Here is a 24471-nt window from a genome sequence, read left to right as displayed (position 1 = left end):
ATTTTTTACTTTTCGTTTGTGTCCAAATTTAGTTTAACATTGATCATTATCAATGGCGATTAAAGTGTACCAGTGACTTATTAATATGGACGCTGCCAGACTAAACGTTATCACAAATATAGTGGTCAACAATAGGATGATTAAGTTTAAAAAAAATTCTAAATAGGTCGAGTCGTAAAAAGTTCGGAAAGAAACTTCTGTTAAAGATATGTTTTCCTTTTTGATTTTGCTTATATTCGGGCAAACAGGTAATTAAGCACCCAGCTCAATGGGATTTGCCCCAGATTTTGATGAGCTATCTGAGCTTCAACCGAATAAATAATTTATGAATTATGATAGGATGACATTTAGGAATAAATTTGAGTGATTCACATGAACTTCTTACCGTATTTACAGGGGGAAATATGGGGGATAGATTCCCCCCTTGACTTTATTTTTTATAGGTACCTAGTTAAGTTGTCTCATTTTCTGTATTTCTCAAATATGTTATTACTTTTATGTATGTCTGCTTTCTTAATGTTCTAATCGTGGTTGCAACATGTTGTACCGCTCTGATATACTAATCGTCACTAATCGTTGGCAGCATATGCGACATCGGACAACAAAAACATATACCTATATAATATAATATGGGGTACTGTATTTTGTTTATGCGAATTATTTTTCATGCAAGAGTGTTTATAATAAACCTGATAAGCAGTCGATAAATAAAACAAAATGACTTTGAAGACCATGGATTTAGTGCGGGGTTTTTTTTAGAAAATTTGTTACTAGTTTATTATATCATACAACCGTACGGTTGTCATTCCGAGTACTGACTTTCTGCCGTAACCGTTGTTGTAGACTTTATTTTTTGCGTTTTGTTTGTTTGAACTTTTAACAGTGACGTTTTAAAATAATGAGTGATACAAAAAAAATCTTTTGGATTGTTCCGTTGAACATTATTATTGTGTTACAGTATTTTTACCGCATGCCGATTACTATATACCTAATGCAACTGACTGAGCGATTTATGAATCATATAGCTATATTTGAAGGTAAATATATTATATTTACCTATTATATTTAATATGTTTACATTTTTTTAAGAATTTGCAATTTTTTACTTACTACAAATAATTTATTTTATAGGTTTTAATTGCATTTTCAAATCAGAATCGCTTATGGTAGAAATAACGGAAGATATTGTTGCTTTTCAAAAGCTTGTCGAGTTTTACTCATCAACAATTGATCAACAATCTAGCATCACTGAGTTGAAGATGTGGAGAGTAAAGTTAGTGACTGAAAAAAATGTATTCACCTTTGGATTACATACTTTAGATGTTTGTGGTAAAGACTTTTATCCAAATATTCATGAACTCTTAATCTCTTAATATTTTGTACTTTACCTGTATCATAACTGCATCACCTGAACGATGTTTTTCAAGTTTAAAGAGGATTAAGTCCTACTTAAGAAATAGTATGACAGAAGTAAATATTTTATCGATTTTCCTTTTTAATATTGAAATATAATTATTAAATAGTTTGTTTATTAGAAACGACTTAATGGGTTGGCTTTATTGGCATGTCACTGGTCGATACAAATAATGACAGATGAGGTTATCAATGAACTGAGCATTCAAAAAAATAGAAAAGTAGATTTTGTATTATAAAATTAAAATTGTATATAATATACATATTTATAGCCTTATAGGTGTATTATTAATTATTATATATTTCATCCCCTCCCCCTAAATTCCTAAATACGCCACTGCGTCACTCAATGAAAATAAAAATTCGTGGGACGTAAATATAGATTAAATCCAACAAAAGTGATTATTTATGAAATCTCCAATGATGATGTTCTAATTTATAGAGACTTATTTGCTATTTCGACAATTCAGGTTGTTATAGAATATATTATTCTCCAATTGTTTTCGTCGTTCATCTAAATAGATTATAGTCTTTAATTACTATTCAGTCATGTGATTGTAATAATCGGCACAAACAACAATGTAACAGTACCTACGATAAGTTTATTTATTTTACATAATTACTAACTATTTTAACACAATCAAAATAAATAGGGTTTTCCTACTTCTTCATCGAACACAGCTAAATATCCTTCACGGTTTACTATGAAGTGAATAAGCACACTATGAATATTAACTTGACACGAAACCTTAAACTCGCATATACAACTTGCCATTCTAATTCCACTTCTGGAGCAATACATATCTTTCAATATGACAGTCGTTGGATATACTTTTAAAATCTTCTCAAGTTGTGTTTTGCATACTTTTGTACACATGTCTATTCCTTGTTTGGTAAAATGGTTTGAAACCAGACTTGACCCCATTACAGTTAAATGACTGGCACATAGTGACTTAGTGATCGTGTTATTAAATGATTTCCCTAAATAATAATTAAAAAAAATCACTTATAAATAATATAATTCGAATTTTGTAGCCATTTATTTTTGTTTACTTGTCTAATATTAACTATGAATTGTGAATTCAGTACTAGGTATTTATGTCTAATAAAATTAAGACATTTTAGTTAAATTTTGTACATTATATGTGTTACCGGCAAAGTGTTGAATCCGGTATTACGGTGCAACACGATTGCGCACTTTTTACCTTTTTACCTGATAAAAACAAAACACGATTGCGCTCTTTTTACCTTTTTATATACGAGCGTCTCGGGAGCAAAATTGCGCGTCCAATCAGAATCGTTCACATTTCTTATCATTCTTTATGAAAATTACTAAGTGATATAATTATCATCAATCATACAGGTGTTATACTTATCATATATTTGAATTATTATTATAATATATAAAATATATAATAAACAATAATGGAAATAAATTAAGTATATGCAAGCATATTCATGTCTGCGCTATTCTTTCTTCATCAAATGCTCAAAATAAATTGTGTGAAACAAAAGAAAAAGAAATTCTAGTTTCTGCTGCCGAAATAAACTTAATACAAAAATAAATACGGACAAAGAATCTGAACAGTTATATAAAATAAAAAACCAATTAAAAGCTGGAATAGGAATAATGTCATACATCATTGCAAGTAAAAGTAAAATGACAGAGGAAGAAATTGCAGAAATGAATAAGCATAACAGACAACAGTACTTTACTTCAAGGAAAACGAAAGATATTCGAAATAGAAGAAAATAAGGAACCTGTTAATAAGAACCGATAAACAGAAATGATTTGTGACCAATAAAAGAAAAGTTGAATTACTTAGTGGTAGATTAGAATGCAACGAAAGAAAATCTCTGAAGGAAGGGTTAGTATTGGGTGAAATACAAATCATACATACTTCCTACGGTCATACTTAACAGTATTATGCTTAAAATATTTTAATACATATGTGCTTTTTTATTATGATTTATTTTTATTTAACTGATAGCAGGCTTTAGGTTGACAAGTATTTTAATGGGATTTTTTTTTAAATTATTTACTTTAGGTTGATAATATACAAAACAAACTTTTCTATAACACAGGACTTATCCAGTAACACTTATGCATTATGACTACCTGCAAATCGTGGAATTTCCTTTCAATTTATTTCCACATCATACTGAAATGTGCTACTAAATTTTTTTTTTAAATAATGATTGTATGATAATAATAATTTTCATAAAGTATGATAATAAATGTGATTTTCACAAATAATGAGAAGAAATGTGAACGATTCTGATCGCAATTTTGCTCCCGAGACGCTCGTCTTTTTTTTATCTTATAATTATCAGTAATTTTGTCATATCATAAAATTTAATAATATAACAAACAAAAATTGAAATTTAGGACTATTGCGTTGGAGATGAATTAGTATAATATAATTATTTTTTGAGTTGGTTAGTATGGTATATAAAGTATCGAAAAACTGTTTCGAGTCTTACAGATTATAAAAAAAAATAATTAAAATATGACAAAAATCAAATAATAATTACAACTTTCTAGTACCTACAAAAACGTGGTGCTAACGTCACAAAATAATTATTTAACGATATTTCATTATTTTTATATTTTTCCCAAGTATCAATTATAAATATGATATTTTCTTCTTGCTCTTTACGAAGCTTGTTAACATTTTGTTGTTTTATACTAAATAATTTTAAATAAAAATTTATTCACTTTGAATATCCAATAAAATAAGTATAACTTGATGAATAGACGGATGCGATTTATAAAACTGAGCATTATAGTGGTTATGTAAAGACTCTTGCCCATTGGTCATGCTTGCATCTTTTGAAGGTTCAGTTGCCCATAAAATCGATGGAAAAGCAGCATCATATGATATATAATTGTTCAGTATATAATCAGTAAATTCAAAATTAGCATGTAGGGCTATTTTCAATTAAATATGTAATAGCATTTTCTACATCTTCTGAGGGTAAAAATCCGTGTTCAAAAAATTGTTTCAACCAAACACCTAATTCATATTTTGAATTATAATTTTTTAATAAATTACTGTTACTTTGAATTTTCCTAAACCAAGATTGGCCTAAATTAAATCTACAGGCCATAATTTTGCAGTTCGGGAAAATATGTCTAACAGCGTTATGAGCACTTCTTTCAAAATTAAAATGAAAATTTGAATGCTTTAATGTATTTTTTATATCTATGTCAATAAATTTTAAACATAAATTAACAATTGTGTGCCACAAACACAAGTTTCAGTCGATTTTGAAATTAAAAAACAATAAATTACAGGAACATAAAACCCATTTTGTAATATATATTGAATACAGTTGTTCAAAATATTTGGGCGCATATGAAAATGTTCCGTCTGCAAAAATATGAGAAGATTGACCATTAATTCAAGATTGGTTTTACAAGTGAATATAACTGGACTTGAAGTTTTTTCCATGTGATAAGATAGTTCACCAGTATTAGTTGTAATATTTTCACGACCATCAAACAACTGACTTATCGATTCCTCTAAAATTTTTAGAATTTTTTGCATATTATTATGCTTTCTACGTTTATCGTACATACACTTTCTCCATAACTTTATATCAGAATAAACGGGTTGGTTATCTTTTTCGGTATTTCTAAGTTCTTGCCTAATTATTTTATTTGGCCTAGTGAGAAGATCATTTTCACATTTTCTTTTTAAACGAGAACTTACAATTCGCCTACCAACAATATTTTCTGGAATCACGACATGCGTGTGCTCATTTAACATACTTAATATGTTAGTCACATCCTTGTCAACAAGTAAACTAGCAGAACAATTTTTATTTATACAGCGATACCGAATTTCCCACACTTTTTCAGAACTTTAAATTCACTATATTTATAATCATCGACTAAAATGCATGGCTTAATTTTTTCTGTTTCGAATTTTTTTTTTAGTTTGTTTTTCTATTTTTTTTAAATGAAATTGTACAAAAATAAAATGGAAATATGCACTTTGCGCGATATGAGATTGCCACAATGACGTGTGTATGTGACTGACGACTGCCACACCATACACCTCGTTATTAACGTAGGTACGGGATTAGATAACTAGGTATCAATAAAATCCAGTGTTAACATGTATCAGTTATTATAGTTATAAACTAAAATTCGCGCAACACAAAACGTTTAATAATAATATTACATGGCGCATAAAGGTCTGCGAGAAGTGGATTCGAAGCCAGCGATATTTAATATTTGACAGGGCTGTTTATTAAAATACAAAAATAAAAATTGTGCAAAATACTGGAATATCATAATTAAATTATTATTAATAATAATGTATAAGTTACAACAGTGGCGTATTTGACTTAATTTATGGGGGGGGGGGGCGGTACTAAATTTAAGAACATTATACACTACTTAAGTACAATATTTTTTTTTATATATATTCGTGTATTCTTGATTACATACCTATAACTGGTCCATTTTATACTTGCATCTTTTACACATTGCATATCTTAAGAAAGGTAAATAAAATACAATAAAGTTCAAATTACAGTAAAACAATATTACATTTATTATAAAATCAATATTTTTTTTTTCATTTGTGAAAATGTATCAACAATTTTGTCAATATTTATATTTATTGATCTGTGTAAATGCAATAAAGCCAATCCGCTTAATCTATTTTGCCCCATTGTAGATCTAAGCCATGTTTTTAATCTACATAAAATAAATGAGAAATTCAAATATAAGTATAGTAATTTCAATTGCATAATCTAAACTTTTTTAAAAACAAAACATAAGATTCAACTACCATGAACTAGAAAATAGCTTCAGTAAATTTAATCTATGATAATTTGTACAATAGTAAATAAGTTACTTTTAAATTTATTTTAAAAATTTATTAAGAATTTTGATTGCAAATTATTTACTATTGTAAAGCTAACAAAAAATACTTTTAAAATTGAAATAGCAGAAGTAGGTATATAAACATGGTTAAATACTAACTATAATTTATACTATTCATAGGCGTAACTTTACGTTAGGGGGGCAAAACATTCCCAAAAATGTTTTATAGCAATTTTTATGTTGTAGTTGTAAAAAAGTTAAATACTATAATACTTGCTTTCATGAATTTCTTTAACAATTTCCTCTGTAATGTAATTTTTGCAACATTCAATGATATCATTCTGAATAACTGGACTAATGTAGGTAGTTAATGAATGAGTAGACTTCAAGTGTTTTTCCAGATCAGAATCTCCACATGAAATTCTTAATGTTAGGAGTTCTCTAAAATTACCTTTATTGATTTTAGAATTTATATCTGATGTTGTTGGTAATAAACTACTAACTTTCTGATAGAAATATCATGAATCATAGTGCCCTCTTAAAGGTATATTTTGATGACCAAGAAAAATTATTGTTTCGATTATTGGTTTTAGTCTTTTTCTATTTTCTTCAATTTGTTTCAATCTATCAGTATTAATAATATTGATTACCTCTTTGTGAGGATTTTTGTGTCTCAGTAAAAAATCTTCAGCAATTTGAATACTATCAATATGATATTGATTTTTACTATGGACTTCAAAATCACCATCTTTTCCTAAGATTTTTGCATATTTATTTAGTGGTTCTTTTACCAATTTATTTAATTGTGTTGCTCTATCTTTTCCACCTTTATTTCTAAATAATACACAATATTTGCAGAAAACACCATTTTTTTCGTAAGAATACACAAGCCATTTGTATTTTTCAAAATGTGATCTATTCAAAAACCTTCGTTCCTCCTTGTTTTTCTTTATGTGAGTCGAGAATGGGTAAACAAAATCATTTATAGGAATATTAGGTAGTTCCAATAATTTTACCTTAATGTCGTCAGGAATTTTTGGAAATGTATTCTTTAAAAAATAACCTATATCACTAATATCACTTGTAAATTCGTTTAAATTACTTGTAGTGGGCGTTAAATTATTAATCTTATCGTCATTTAATTTTGTCAATTTTGAAGTTTGTTTTTTTCTAAAGAATCTAATAATAGATACTTAATTTAAACAATTTGGTGATTTATTTGTTTTATTGCAGTCAATCGAAGTAAAAACACTAGAAACATTTGGTCGTTTTATAACCCACGAAGAAAGCGAGCTTTGATCAGTATAAGTTCTTTTACTCATATTAATATTTTTAATATTTCACTTACACAACAAAGAAAAATAAATTAAATTAAACACTAAATGACTCAAGTATCAAATGAACAGAACAATGTATTGCAAAAATCAATAATCATACGTAATAAAACTATTAAAAATTGTACGTAAGAAACTATGAAGTGCGTAATATCACAGATTGAACGCGAATGAGTGCGTTTAATATTATTATAAATGTGTTAAATATTATTTAACTACGATAACCACACTATTGTACAATGTACATTATCTATAAAATTAAGCTATCAAGATGCATCAGTTATATTATTTTGGAATAACCCGATAATAACCTCGATTAAATATTAATATTATGTCTATGCCTGCAGCCCGCACACTAGTTAGCGTATTTTTAATCTATTGTCACAAGTTACGATTTTTAATGATAAAGTTATCGATTTTTTTTATTTATATGAAAGATGGACACGTAATTTTAAATGTAGTATTTTCTCAACATAAATTTATAATACTACATATATACAAACAAATAGCTTGGGTAATGGAGGGGGCGATCGCCCCCATCGCCCCCCTTCAAATACGCCACTGAGTTACAAAAAAAAATATTTCGAATAATTCGATTATTTGAATATACATTACATTACTAGTATAAGCTGTATACCATATGTCCAGACTGGTTGATTAAAGATTTAAATATGAGCAGTTTTGTGTTGACATTAGTGTATTTATTATGTTTAGTAAATGTTTTGAGAAGGCGTAATCGAGAGTTTACGTTTAGCTGTTTAGATTTAATATGCTGGGCCCAGGTTAATATGCGATATAAGGTTAGATCTAATAATGATTAATAAAAAACTTCACATTAATGCTCGAAATATTTTAGTTGTTATTATAGAGGTAAACATAAAATAATACATATTATAATATTATATAGTTATTCAACCATTTATATAATATTATTTTATGATTATTAAAATATTTTTGCAAGTAACAATTGATGGGTATTATAGATTAGGGACTAAGGAAGGGCTTTTAAAATTGTTATATTCAAAGTCTTAATTCATAATATGCCGAAAAAACTTAATAACAATTGACTGAGTTCCAAGAGAAAATTCATAATATGCTAAATGTCTAATTGCAACTCAACAATCTACAGGATCTGGAAAAGGTTTTATGAAATGTACATGACGTATGACAAAATGTCGATCTAAAAAATGTTCGTGTGTAAAGAATAATATTTTATGCAGTCCGAAATGCCATGAATCATCTATATGCTGCAATAAATAAAAAATAAATATATTTTGATTTAACACTATCTAAAATAGTATTGGCATTCTATAAAACCCTGGAAATTCTATAGATTGCTCAGTAATAATATAAAATAACATAAAAATTTATTAGACTTCCAAAAAGTTCAAGGAATTCTATAGAATGCCTATATTCTACACTTTTCCGATAACATATATATTATATCATAATGGTGAATGTGATACTGTTTTGACAAATTAGTTTCCAACAAAACATAGAAAAACAAGCTCATTTTCAATAGTTTATTACTGTTGTAGATATTGAAGACTTTATAGTATTTAAAATATCAAAAAAGTTTTTACAAAAACCACTAATAACAGGAAATCAGAAACATTGTCGACTGCAATATCGGAAACATTTGTTTCTGACAAAATATGTTTTTTTAATTTGGAGGCTTAATGTTGCACACACACCTAGCCTATAGTTGATACCTTTTTTCCCTCGATGGTATCGATGAACGGATAAGAAACTAACTTTTGTTAGAATTATACATATTCCTTGAGGCCCCTAGAATCTAGGGACCAGAACTTTATTTAGGGTTCCGTGAAATTATTTTAAATATTTAAAAAAAATAAAATAAAATAAAATATAGAGTTAATGTTCAATGTAATAATTTGTATTATAAAATATAATACGTGTATATGTAAACGTTAATGTATAATAAGTTAGGTTAGGTTAAATTAGGTTAGAATAGGGGACCCCAAGTAGGCTGAAGCTCCCTCTGAAATTACAGTAATTACTTAAATAGAATAACATATTTTATTAGGTACTAATTATATTTCATAGGTAACACATTGACAAATGACAATACGAATATTTGGTTTATCATTTATCACATATTATGTACTAAATAAAATAATAATAATAATTTATGCTGCTTGATGCCTAGACTGGCAATTATCATAATTATTCATAATTAAATACTATTTATAAGTTGGTTAATTGGCTTACACTTAATTAAATATTCTATCCCTCACCGTACAATCACATTGACGATTGACTGACGAGTTGAATAGACGAATTGTTAAATATACATATAGTTGGCTTTAAGTGCTAGATCATTTGTTAGTTGCTATGATTTATAACCCGCCCCTAAAATTATACACTCGTACGCCAAATTCCTACCTATATTTTTTTCTTAAAAGTACTTCATAACTTTTTTATAAGTTTATAAGTCTGTATAATACAAGTAAAGTCGACTCTCAATATTTCAAACCTTCGATAATTCGAAACTTTCAGAGTAATTCGAAGTCAATACTCGGTTCCTTGAAAATCACGCGGTTATTTGAACAAAAACAATGCATTATGCATTTAAGTACACTCGGTAATTCGAAATTAAATTTTGGGAAAACTGGCCTCTAACACTTGACAAATTGAAGGTTAGGTGATTTAAAATCATTTTTACACTTGTTTTTAAATCATTTAACAATATTATAAATAATTAAATTATTAAGCTACTCTATATAATAAATTATACTATAATATATTACTGTATATCAGCGTTTCTCAACCAGAGGGTCGCAAACACTTTGACTTGGGGTCGCGAAGGTAAAAAATAATAAAACGCTGATTTAAAATTGATATTGATAATAATAGGATATTTTTACTGTTCAAATTTTTACTTAGTATAAATGGAGGGGGGGTTGCGAAGTGATTGACCATATTTTATACCTATTTTGGGGGTCGTGACACTAAAAAGGTTGAGAAACGATGCTGTATATTATTATTATTTGTTTTTAATATAATATAAATCCACCCATATCCGTGTTTTTATTTAATAAGTAAAAACCCCGTGACGAACAAACCTAACACAAACATCACTCATGTAGAATCGGCCGCGCCAATTTGGTTGCGACAAAATTTTAAGACCCTATTTTATCAACAAAAAACTGTATTTTACAAACCTAATACTTTTTGAGGATCCTTATAAAGTAGTTCAGGTTTCTTAGGAAACTCTAAATTAGCACAGTCATTATTTCCTGCACGAGCGTCAGCAATACACTCAACGCAATGTTCTTTAAAGGTTTTATTGTTGTAATGTTCGGAGATTGTATCACATTGCTCTAAAATTATAATTGACGGTATAAAGATTTCATTATTTTATGAATGTTTAATTATGTGCCTATATGATATTTTTGATATTATATTAAATCAATCATTTATTAACACTTACGACAAACGATTTTTGATATTAATAAAATAAATATGGAACACAGAAAAACAATAAATCTTGATATATCCATGTATTGTAACATAAATACCATTATATTATGTAGAAACTACAAAATCGAGTTTAGATACCTTGCATATACAAGAAAAAAAATAATAATCCTATTTTAATAAACATAATATATTGCTATAGTACCTATACATCGTTTAATTATTTCCAACCAAATTATTCGTAAACTCTGTAAGATTATACACTATATCAATTATAACGTTTAATAATTTTTAGATTCTTCTGTATTGTAACGAACGTACAATAAATGTTTAATATAAAAACAGTTGAAAAAATATTGTTGACTCTAGTGATGCCAGATCTCAAAAATAAAATATGGAAAACAATTGATTTTGAGTGGTGGACCCTATACGTTAAACATTTTTTAGATTTTGTTTTTTTTAATAATTTACTGTCAGAAAGGGTAAAAAAGCGGGTAAGTGGATGTAGCTGTGCTGTACAGTAGGGCGTAGGTTACAAGTGGGTTACTGTAATGGATGGTATTAAATTTGAATTCAATGATATAATATCATTGTATACAAAAAAAATTGGTGACAGTTTGTCAGTCTAGGATTTAATATGTTATACTATATTAATTACAGACGCGAATCCAGTGGAGGGGGGGCGCTCCCTCTCCGTTGACTGTATCTCAAAATGTATTATCTAAATTTAATATTTTTTGTTATCCTATGTAAATGTATTGTTAAAGTATTCAGTCACAAATCGTGTTATAACAATATTATGACCGACTGATATATTTTAATTATTGGATATCTGTTCATTACTATCTACATAATATCAAAATTGGTATGATGACTGACGACTGATAGAATAAAGATTTAAGATAATTTTGTCATTACGCGTATACCATTCGCAGTTAAAAATGACGATATATATATATTATTTTGTTGTATGATTTACAACTACTGCATGTTTTGACATTTAAATTTGAATGCAATATTTTATTGTGAAATTTTAAAAAGGTATTGGATAATTTTAAATTATAAATAATTCAATAAAGACATTCAATTCAGTTAAAAAAAAAAGTATTCATTATAATTAGGCAGAAGACTTGTAGCATCAGTGGCGGTCAAACAGAGGGTCGATGAGGAGGATAGACCCCCGCCCCATGACCTTTTTTTAAATATTTATTTTTCATGCATATTATACATAATATAATAAAGGTATTCATCTATTTTCTATTTAAAAAAACATAAATAATCATCTATAGTTAATTTGTTACAGTAGATGTAGACCTTATGTCTCACGACTATATTTAGTATATTTTTATACATTGTGTCAAATATTTTATACACTTCCGGTATCAACGGCAACACCAGAAAGAATATTTTCATGTTTAAACGGCTGAAAACATATCTAAGTAATACAATGGTCGAGGTAAATATAATGTACTTATTATAAAGTCTCTAGGCTGGAATAAAATATTTGGTTATTAGAATAAGTATTAAATTAACAGTTCAAACATAAAACACTAAAATATTAATTGAAACCAACTTTTTAAGTTTTTTTCATTTCATTTATAATTAAATTATACGAATGTATGAAATGTAAATTTAGTACTTAATGCTTAACATAATATATCATATTATTATATTATTTTAGAGTTGTCTCAATGATTTACCCACTATGGCTGTTCATCGTGGGGTTGTCAATATAACTGCAGACGAAGTACTGGACGAATTGGCAAAAAAAACAGAAAAGTAGATTTAATAATTTAAATACCATTAATATAATATAATTTTCATGTTTATGAATAAAGATTTTTATAAATAGTGTTTGTTAAAAAATCAGTTAATCCCCCCTCCCCAATGACAAAAACATTTAAACACCATAGAGTAGCATTTGCATATTTGATTTGCACATTGAAAAAAATAGCAGAGTACAAAACATATACAATTCAAGCTTTCACACAGTTAGCTTTAAAATTTCATTTTGTATATAAATGCATATTTTGAGTCATTTTTGTTTTTAAGACATATTTTACACCTTTAGACGGCATTTTATATTTTTAGAGGCATATTTAACTTAAATCAATTTTTTGATCTTTCTACATTGACATTTTTATTTCAAAAAAGCGTGGATGTTGCTCTGCTGAACAGTAGCTAGGTTACAAGTGGGTTACTGTAATGGATATAATTAAATTTGAATCCACTAATATTAAATCATTGTATACGAAAAACAATTGGAGACGGTTTGTCAGTCTAGGATTTATTATAGATTATTAAAAATTGTTGAAATATTTTGAATATTTTAGCAAGTATAGGAGTTGATAAAATTAACATATGGTAAAAATTTCAAGTTTCTACAGTTATTCGTTTTTGAATAACAACAAAATAAGTATATCGGTGCAAGAGAAATTGAGTGAATATCCATTGTTCTAATTCAAATTCCCATAAAAATTTTTATTTGATAAAAGTAGACAAACTCGTGAAGAATCTGTATTGAATTTTCAAATTTTATATTTATAAAGATACATGTTTAACTTAAAATAATTAGTAAATTTTCATGATTTTTACCTATTTTGTCAAAATTTGAACTTTCGATGCTTATTAAATAAAATTGTAACTATGTATTTTTAATATTTTTTAACTACCATTGGGACATTATATAAGGAGTCTTGTATTAAATTTAAAGTTTTTACTTTTTTTACCTAACGAATAAAATTTTACTGTAATTTATAAAATAAAACTAAAAAGATTAAAAAATTCAAATATCTATAAATAACTTACAAAGATTCGAAATATTTTGAAAATTTTATCAAGTATAGAAAATGTTGATAAAAATAAATTGGGCATGTCAAAAAACTAGAATATCTAATACATGATTCCATATAAGTTGTTGTAAGTTGAAATTAAAACAAAATTGAGCGTAAATCCATAATAACTTTTATGGGCGTTAAAGTTTGAATTTAGATGAAATTCGTTAATTATTTTCATTTAGAAGATTATTTTTATTTATAAGATTTGAAAATTTAGTACAAGATTTCTCATAAGTTTGTCTACCATTTTCAAAAAAAAAAAAAAAAGACTACCGGAAAGTCAAATACAATTTGTATAAATGTTTGGTATTAAATTTTTAACAGCATTAGATATTTAATCTATTTCTAATGAAATTAATTTCTAATTTTGTTATAATTAAAAAACAAATACTCACTCGCATAGACGCTTGAAATTTCAATCATATGCTCATTTTATCATTTTCTATCTTTGATAAAATTTACAAGTAGGTAATAATATGCAAAAAGTCTGGATTCAACTTACCGGTTTCCATGTTTATAATAGCAATATAAATATAATATAAAATATCCTATGCCGACCAACTGTTCATCCCTTAGAATCATTTTTCGTTTACAATGATACCTACTCATACTATATCATGGAGTTCAAATTTGAATATCCATTATGGGTGACCTACTTATAACTTACTGTAAAGCAGAACGTCACCCACATATCCAAATTTTTTAATTTATTTCCTATAAATTATAAATATCGATACATATTATTACTGGTTAAAAAGCTTGGAAATTTACAAGATTCTTCATACATACGTTGTTATAATAACAGTTTAAAAATATTTAAGATGCATATGGATAAACACGTTTATTTTATAAGCATTCAATGTAAGAATTTTGATATAATCCTGAATTCGTCAAAAAAACAAACATTTACAAAACATTTTATCGTTAAGAAATAAAAATGTATAACATTTTATATAGCTAAGGATTGAAAATTTAAACAAATATTTTTATAAGTATTTCTTACTGTATCCAATATATACAAAAATTATACTATATTTTAAGTTAAAATTTGAAAAAGCGGGTTGGATATCGCTCTGCTGTACATTAGGTGGTGGGGTGGACCTTTGACTAGGTTAGATTTGAATGCAATGATAGGTATCATTGTATACGAAAAACGATTCTGAACGGAGATGATTAATTGTCAGTCTAGGATAATATATTATATTTAAATATTGTCATATATTCTATTTTAAAACAAATATTTTATTTTTCAATTAAGACGGATTTTACATAAGGCATGGTTAATCAATCTTTCCAAAAAAATGGCATGTAGTTATCATAATTCATAATACCTTATATTATCATAGATATACATATACCTGATTTCATAAAAATTTAAAACTCAAACGCTCAAAACATTTTTCCTATAATGACGCTTCAAATTTTCTCTATAGCTATTTGAAGCAAAACTTATGTGAAACTTGGTGTTGAATTTTTTAACCTTAGATATAAATATAAACAATTTTATGAATTTTGAACTACAAAATAATTTGCAATTATTCATGGTTTTGACGAATTTTTGTCAATATTTGGACTTCAAATGCTAATAAAAAAAAAATTGTGTATATGTTTTCTTATAATTTTTTAATCACTATAAGAATAAATTATGAAAAACTTTTACGACGCTCCGAAAAAAATTTTTCAGAAAAATTGAAAATTTCAGTTGTCTATAAATACCTAAAAAAGTCAGAATATTTTGAAAATTAAATCATGTAAATAAAATTCAAATCTAAATAACTGGTAAAAAAAAATTATGACTAACGATTTTTATTTTTTTTAGCTACAATAAGAACAACTCATAAGGAATCTTGTATTAAATTTTCAATTTTTTTTGGTTATTCAAATTTTTTTTACCGACACTTCAAAAAAAATTTTCATAAAAATCGAAAATTTCAGTGGTCTATAAATAGCTCAAAAATTTCAAAATTAAACTGTATATAGATATCACTAACATAAACATTTGGTAAAAATTTCTAGTATGTATACCAAATTAAATGTTTTTGAAAAAATAACAAATGTTAATCCAATCTTTTGCTTTAAGTATTTGGATTTAAGTAATATAATAAAATATTTTTAGTTAATTTTAGGGTCTCTGGCCGTTTTTTCTCGGAATCGTTTTTCATTTAAAATGATTTTTTATCATTCATTTTAAATTTAACACATTCAGTGGACCAGCTGTGCCACCTAGTGCACAGCAGAGTGGTAAAGCTTATTCTCTTTTATAGACTTATAGTTTATATTTTAAGTTTTGAAATTTATCTTACATCTTTAAGTGGGGATTGGACCTAACATTGGCATTTGTTGTCTCTGTTGTGTAAGTGCGTAACATAACAAATTTATCAACAGTAGATGACTTGTAGCTTCATTAGTTTGAAAATTAAAGTGAATCGTCCTATTATAAAACATGATGGTAAGAACTTAATCTATGTATTTATGGGGGATTTTTACGATAATCCAATTTTTAGTAAGTCTTGTGTATATAATCTAGCATAAATTACAAATGCTCATAACTCACTCAAAAACTGATTTGTCCTAAAATAAAACTCCACATACAAACTCAGATAATGTTCTTACCGTCAAATTTCATTCTCTCTTATTTTAAAGTAATGAAGTTTCACGTGGTCTGCTGAGCGTAAATTTGTAATATTACACATTTGTAAGACGGAAAAAACAAATACCAGTGTCACATCCTGTTAAATTGTTTGTTTTTTAATGCTCAAATTCCATGTTGAAAAATTATCTTCATCCTCTCACCACCAATGACAAAATCATTTTATCACCACTGGATAGATTTATGATTGTAAAGACTTGAGTATTTTTTTAAAAACTTTCTGTGGATGAATTTTAAATACTCGTATCACTACTTAACAATGCAATGCGTTAGGTCAGCGGTTCCCAAACTGTGCGCCGCGGTGTGCCCCAAGTGCACCCATGTATAGGTATATTCTAAAAGCACCGCGATCTACGGATCATAATAAATGAAATTTTTTTTTTGAAATTCGTTATGAATGAATAATGTTTTGTCTTGAATTTTATGGTATTCACAGCAGAGTATCATGATTTATTCCAAAAAGAACACCTCGAAAAAAACTTGGACACCGCTGCGTTAGGTAATACATCATATTTTGGTATCTTGTTTTGAATATAATATATACGATATTATTTATGTAATTCCTATGAAAATGTGTGGATTTGCATGTCTTTCTAAATGCTATTATGAAATTTAGTACCCTGCTATTACAATTTTCAGGCACTACAGAAGTCTCTTGTGAAATATAGGTACGACTCTCATCCATATTATACGGTAATAAAAACTTCACCGCAGTTGCTACCCACCCAATAACGCGCAATCGTTCGATCAGAGCTGTCGTAATTTGGGAATAAAACCCTGTTTACACGTCGTACGCAAGTTTTTTTTCTTTACATTTTCACTGACGGTGTGGTCCATCCGTCACTTTTCCGCATTTTCAATCATCGTCGCCGCCGATAACAAATACGCACTTATCACCCTAACTCGATTCGTGAACCTATCCTAACGACGCGGTACTCCCTCACCACATGATACGACGCCGACATCTCACACATAGTCACTCAGCCTCACAAGAGATAAGTTAGCACAAGACGGATCGGAATATTTAGTGTTGTACGGCGCCCGCAACGCACCGGGGCCGACGGCGCCACGGTCCGCACCCCGTACTCGTCACCCGCTCGTTAGTTGTCGAATGGCATGCGTAAGGGTTGGTATGGTAGGGGTTATATGAGAGGGGAGTTGTATATGATGCGATGGGGGGAGGTATGATGGTACCGTGGCGGATTGGATTGAGTGGGGGATGCATGCATAAGTTTTCCGAGGGTGCGCGCGCGCGCTCACGGTTACAGCGTCTCGCCCGGTTGCTGAGGTTTTTTTCCGTGCTCAGTATATGCATGCACGCTAGCAGTAGTGCCGATCGTGCGCCGTCTCGCGGTTGACCATCCACGGGCGACGTCGTTGTCGTCGTCGTCGTCGTCGACGTTGTTCACCGTCACCGATGCCGCCGCCACGATAGTTGCAGGACCCCAACTGTGGCACGCTCATACCTATTATTTCGGTAATTTATTTTACTTCTATCCGTGCGTTTGATACTTTGTATAACACATGTATTATTATTTTATAAATCGATCGTCGTGTAACTAACTGCACGGGCGATGAAAAGCTTGATTATATATTTTCATATCTTATTAAATCGTATAAATTTAATTACGAATTATGATGACTGTGTTGACGAAACTTAACATTAATTGTGATCTTTAAGATTACAGCTCGTTGATGCAAATCGCAGTGTTTTGTTTTATTCAATGTCAATTAGAGTTGGCTATTAAACGAAATATAAATATTGTCAGGCAACAAGGTAGTTGCTATTGCAATGATTTAGACAATATAAATCATTAATCTCTAGGGTTTTGATTTTAATCAATAAATAAGCATATAAAATGCCAAAAAAAGCCAAAAGACAGTATTTTATTTATATAAAAAGCAATTATAAAATTTACTAAAAAATTAAATAGTCTGAGACATTTTATACCAAAACATTTTTTTAATTCAAAAAAATGCTCTACCATGCGCTTAGGTAAATTGTCTTCAGTAAAACTTTGACGATTTGGGCTTAAAATATTTTTGTACCATACCAAATACTCGATAAAGTATTTAGTAATATCAATAAATATCGCTGATAATAAAACTCATTAATAATAATTGACAGATAACAATGTACTGTATTCAAAAGATCTTATAGATTTGTACTGATAATACATATTATGTCGTGTATAAAACTATTAAATTGATTGAAAATTAAACACACAAAAGGCAAAAAAATTACATTTATCATCTTAAATATTAAATTAAACACATTTTTATATAAAAATTATTTTTCGTTTATTATTATTAAAAAAAGGCTTTTGCCTTAAAATCCGAATCCTATTAATAACAAACGAAAATTTGTTTGTTCTATACTCAATCCAATTTTAACGTTTCAATAGTGTGATTTTAATTTGTGATTTGTGATTTTGATTTTAATCATTTAAATACCTTCCATTTCCTAGGTAGGTTGAAACTATAGGTATTCATATAAATTGAAAAACTTAACATTGTAAGATTAGATTAGGGATAGCCAATTTGTAAAAACAAGTTGATGTGAACGTAAAATTGTCCATATTGTACCTATATGTTTGTACGACACAGACAACGAATGGCCGTGTGGTGTCTTCTTGATTATAACTTGATATAAGACATGAATATTCAGAATATTGCTATTAAAGCTAACATTTCAATAATTTGAATAACAATAAAAACCTACAACAAATACATAAAAATAACCACTATGTCGCCATGGGTTCCCCTAAATTAGTTTAGTTTGCCAATAATTCTATATTATAAATTGTTTTTTGTATGTAATCGATTTAAAACGATTGGTGGTACATGGACAAATAGTATTTATAGTATTTTATGTTTTAAAAATAAACAACAACTTATGAGATACCAATATTATTTAACAAATTATAATTGAATTTAATATAAAAACGTAATGTTATTATTTTAGGTATTTTGTTTATCAATGTTTGTAGTCATTTTGTCTTCGAAAAAAACTTATTCGTCAGTCGTCAATATCATCTTATTTTTTTAAGACTATTTCGAAATTATTCTAGCCACTGTTCCCATAAAAACTTTTATGTTATTGCCAGATAATTATAAAATAATATATTAGCTAATTTCATAATAATTATATTTATAAATTATAAATTATTATAGATTTAAAGATACAAGGCTTGATTGTTATATTTTATATATTATTAAAAACAACAAACTGCACATTATTAATAAAACTGAAAATACTGTTAAATATTAAAAAAAAAAAAAAACGGGTAAGTGGATGTCTCTCTCTTGTACATTAGGGGGTGGGGTGGACCTCTGACTAGGGTAGGTTAAATTTGAATGCAATGATAGATATCATTGTATACGAAAAACGATTCTGAACGGAGTTCATTTGTCAGTCTAGGATAATATATTATATTAAATATTGTCATATATTCTATTTTGAAACAAATATTTTATTTTTCAATTAGGACGCATTTTGCATAAGTCATGGTTAATCAATTTTTCCAAAAACATAGCATGTAGTTATCATAATTCATAATACCTTATATTACAATAGATATACATATACCTGGTTTGAGGATAAATCGTTATCATTACGCGATTTCATAAAAATGTAAAACTCAAACGCTCAAAACATTTTTCCCATAATGACGCTTCAAATTTTCTCTATAGCTATTTGAATCAAAACTTATGGAAAACTTAGTGTTGAATTTTATAAACTTAAATATAAATACAAACAATATTATGATTTTTGAACTCCAAAATAATTCGCAAATATTCATGGTTTTGACGATTTTTTGTCAATATTTTAAATTCAAATGCGAATAAAAATTTAATTTTAATTTCCGGTGGACATTTTTTTCGTGATAAAGATATATAATGACAAATTTGTAAGGAATCTTGTATTAAATTTTCAAATCTTAGATTTAAAAAGAAAATTTTTCATGAATTTCTAGCTTAAAACAATTTGCGAATTTTTGTGATGTTTACGTATTTTGTCAAAATTCAAAATGTGAATGCTTATAAAAAAAAAATTGTGACTATGAATTTCTTTTAATTTTCAATTGCTATTGTAACAATATATTAAGAGCCTTGTATTAAATTTTCAAGATTTTCTACCCAAAAACTAAATTTTTATCGATATTAATTTAAAAAAAACAAATAATGATCGAAAATTGCATATACCTATGAATAATTTAACTTAAGTCAAACATTTTTGAAAATTTCATGGTGCATAAAATATACTTATATAAACATTCAGTGAACATGTCATGTATCAATGGTCATTTGTTTTAAAGTTACATAAAAATCAAAATCGATTTTGTCGAAAAATGACTGTACGTAAAATTTCCTGTTTTTCCCTTAATTTTGGGTTTGTTTATCCCGATTATTTAGAAAAATATTGAAAATTTTCTAGTTTTGACCCCCCAAAGTACCAACTAGATTCACTTTCTGATCGAACGAGGGACTGAAGTCAAAAATCGAAGCATTTTTACTGCCCCATAACGTGATGACAGACACAAAAATCATCAATATTTGAACTTCAAATGCTAATAAAAAAAAAAATTGTGCCTATGTATTCTTATAATTTTATAATCACTATAAGAACAACTTATTAGAAACTTTATATTAAATTTTCAAGTATTTTGATAGGGCCAAAAATATTTTATCTTTATCGACACTTCAAAAAGTATTCAAGTATCTACGACTTATATTTTTTGAATAATAAAAGATGTTTAAAATCGTTTGAGGATAAATCGTTATCGTTACGCTATTTCGTAAAAATTTAAAATTCAAACGCATTTAAAATTTTTCCTATAATGATTATTCGAGTTTTCTCCATAGCTACTTGAAGGAAAACTTATGGAAAACTTAGTGTTGTATTTTTAATCTTTAGTTATAAACACAAAAAATTTTATGATTTTTCAACTTCAAAATTACTTCCAAATTTTCGCGTTTTCGACAGATTTCGTAAAAATTTGAACTATAAACGCTTATATCAAAAAATTGTGACTTACAATTTTTTTAGCTACAATAAGAAAAACTCATAAGGAACCTTGAATTAAATTTTGAAGTTTTTTCGGTCATCTAACATTTTTTTACTGACACTTCAAAAAAAATTTTCAAAAAAAATTGAAAATTTCAGTAGTCTATAAATAACTCAAAAAGTCAAAAGTTTTTGAAAACTAATCTGTATGTATATATCACTAACATAAACATTTGGTGAAAATTTCAAGTATTTCACAGTGATTAGTTTTTGAATTACAACCATATAAAAAAATTGATTTGGTCGAAAACTGGTTTTGCGTAAAAAGTCCCGTTTTTCTGTCATTTTTTTTTTTTGTTTTTCTCGATTTATTTGAAAACTGTTGGATAATGTTTACTTTTGGCCTCTATAATGCACCAAGGATATTCACTTTACATCGGAAACCACCCCCAAAGTTTGAAATCGAAGCAATATTTCGACTAGTTATGCTGTACACAGACACACAAAAAAAAACATACATTATTGTAAAATCAATACATTCATTACTTCGTTCAGAATCTAAAACACAAAGCAAGTGCAAGTGATTTGAATATTTTAGTTTGCCATGAATGTATTTTTATACATATAGTTGCATCGATGTTACTGATATGAATACAACTTCATTAATATAATATAGTTTAATTCATATCAATTTATAATCAAATCATATTCTTTTAAATATTCCATTTTATTTTATTTCAAATAATATTAAATATCTATAGCGATTCGTAAACTGCATAATAAGGATGAATTAGATGTTAGGTATTAAATATTTTTTTTCTTCCATGTTTTTAAGAAAAAATATATTTACATATTATTCATATATACAATAGAGCAATTCAAAATATTGATACTTCCTAGAAAACTATCTAGTATAAAATCTAATTCAATATACACTGCAATGTTCAATTGTGTAGCTGAGATAAAAAAATAATGTATTCTAAAAAAATAAAATATGTTTAAATAATATGTAGGTACTTATAAAATATAAATGTATCATAGTTATATCCTTATTACCTTACGACTGAGAATTTTTCTTTTTATATTAATTATAACAGATTCTGAACGAAGTGATTAATGTATTGATTTTACAATGATGTGTTTGTTTTTTAACTTTTTTTTTTGTTTGTTTTTGTGTCTGTGTACGGCATAACTAGTCGAAATAATGTTTCAATTTCAAATTTTGGGGGTGGTTTTCGATGTAAAAGTGAATATCCTTGGTGCATTAGATATACCGGTCAAAAGTAAACATTTTCCAATAGTTTTCAAAAAAATCGAGAAAAACAAAACAAAAAAAAAATGACAGAAAAACGGGAATTTTTACGCAAAACTAGTTTTCGACCAAATCGATTTTTTTATATGGTTGTAATTCAAAAATTAATCACTGTAAATATTTGAAATTTTCACCATATGTGTTAGTGTTATCTATATACAGTTTAATTTTTGACTTTTTTGAGTTATTTACTTATGTAGACCACTGGAATTTTCAATTTTTTTGAGAATTTTTGTTTTGAAGCAATTTTCAAATAATAAAAAAAATTACAAAGGAGATAGAGACGTTTATCATATAAGCATTTAATGTTAGAATTTGGAAATAATTCTGAATTCATCAAAATTATAAACATTTACAAATTATTTTGTAATTATGAATAACATTTTTGTAAAACTAAGGTTTGAAAATTTAAAATATTGTTTCTCATTAGTATGAAATGCTGTATCCAATAAAATAATAAATAGGTAAATTGTATACACTTAATACTCGTTTTTTAAAGAAATATTTTAAGTGAGGATTTGGACAAAACTAGATATTTAAACGGATGATTTAAAAATATTTTTCGTGTGTACTTGAAACTTTTAAAGTAGGTGATCAAACGACTCATGGATTCTGAGGACAATAATGAATATTATTAAAATAAATAAATTTACTATAATATTATTTTTAAAACATTATTAGTGACAATGATATCGTAAATTGTACCTCATCGCAAGATGGCATTTTGACATTGGACAAACTTTCTGATCCCACGAATGGATCTTCCGGAAAAATTACTGCCACGATGGATCTCTGCAGGAAAAAATATTTTTGTCCGTATATAATATTGCCAATATTTGGCCCCTTTTCTGCAGCTAATTTAACATGATAACATTGATAAAACGATAACATAATATTTTTATCATGATTTATAAAAATTTAAAAAAATTACTTCTGTTATTAGATAAGTTTTCAATCTTTTTAGACATGAAAACGTTCGTTCTGGGGTTGCTGTGAACACTGTTAAAGTACATAATTTAAACTAAGAAATGCATATTTGGAAACATTTCCTTCTTACATAGCCTTAATGCTTCCAGCCCACTATTAGGATGTTGTCCATTGTTCTTAAGTACTGCATGCCATAAATTTAACTCTGCTTTAATAATTTGAAAGTCAGTTTTGAGATAAAATTGTATAAGTTCACAAAAGTCATCTGAATATGATCCCAAAAACAAACATTTAAATCCTAGAGATAATTTTACAAAATCAGTATATATAAATAAAAAATAAATTTAGTTAGATACTAACTTTTAAGTACATTTTTATGACACAAAAAACGCTCATTAATCTGTTTTATAAATGAATCGATGTGTGGTATAGCTATTTTAACTACAATAGTCTTCAGAGTCATTAATACAAGGTTGTCTCGTTTTGTGCATTTTTTAATCAAACGTTTTATTGATATGGTAATACCTAATATGTTAGCCGATTTTCTATAGTAATATTTTTTTTTCATTAATTAAATTAAAAATATATAATACTATAATATATTTGATTATCTTTACCTTAGCTTCTTTAAATAATCGTTTAAACTCTTCAGTTATATTTCCACGTAAACATTGAATAGTAGCAACAGTGTAACTTCAGCTAGATCCAC

The 24471-nt window shown here is 27.3% G+C and overlaps 3 protein-coding genes and 1 pseudogene across 3 annotated transcripts in view; 2 read left to right on the top strand and 2 right to left on the bottom strand.

The window, feature by feature from the left end:
* The first annotated feature begins 915 nt into the window (after window positions 1–915).
* On the top strand, window positions 916–1652 carry LOC149062049 (52 kDa repressor of the inhibitor of the protein kinase-like; annotated as a pseudogene).
* A 401-nt stretch (window positions 1653–2053) lies between these two features.
* LOC149062047 (uncharacterized) lies at window positions 2054–11132 on the bottom strand. Its single transcript, XM_089219449.1, has 3 exons — window positions 11042–11132; window positions 10773–10931; window positions 2054–2394 (listed from the first exon to the last, which is right to left on the bottom strand). The coding sequence occupies exons 1-3, from the start codon at window positions 11130–11132 to the stop codon at window positions 2054–2056; spliced, it is 591 nt and encodes a 196-aa protein (XP_089075575.1).
* Window positions 6633–10693, bottom strand: LOC149062048 (zinc finger MYM-type protein 1-like). Its single transcript, XM_089221484.1, has 2 exons — window positions 10685–10693; window positions 6633–7302 (listed from the first exon to the last, which is right to left on the bottom strand). Exons 1-2 carry the CDS (start codon window positions 10691–10693, stop codon window positions 6772–6774), a joined length of 540 nt encoding a protein of 179 aa, XP_089077610.1. The 3' UTR covers window positions 6633–6771.
* Window positions 11133–17835: 6703 nt separating the features above from the next.
* Window positions 17836–24471, top strand: part of LOC107165895 (G-protein coupled receptor 158 smog) — a 52412-nt gene continuing 45776 nt past the window's right edge. The window contains exon 1 of the mRNA XM_015514332.2: window positions 17836–17992. The gene's annotated coding sequence lies outside the window, so the exon portion shown is untranslated. The remainder of the gene's footprint in view (window positions 17993–24471) is intronic.

The sequence above is a fragment of the Diuraphis noxia genome, unplaced genomic scaffold, assembly GCF_037042655.1.
Source record: "Diuraphis noxia isolate RWA-SAM2 unplaced genomic scaffold, SU_Dnox_SAM2 contig0001, whole genome shotgun sequence".
Lineage (NCBI taxonomy): Eukaryota > Metazoa > Arthropoda > Insecta > Hemiptera > Aphididae > Diuraphis > Diuraphis noxia.
This window is presented reverse-complemented; position numbering and strand designations above follow the sequence as displayed.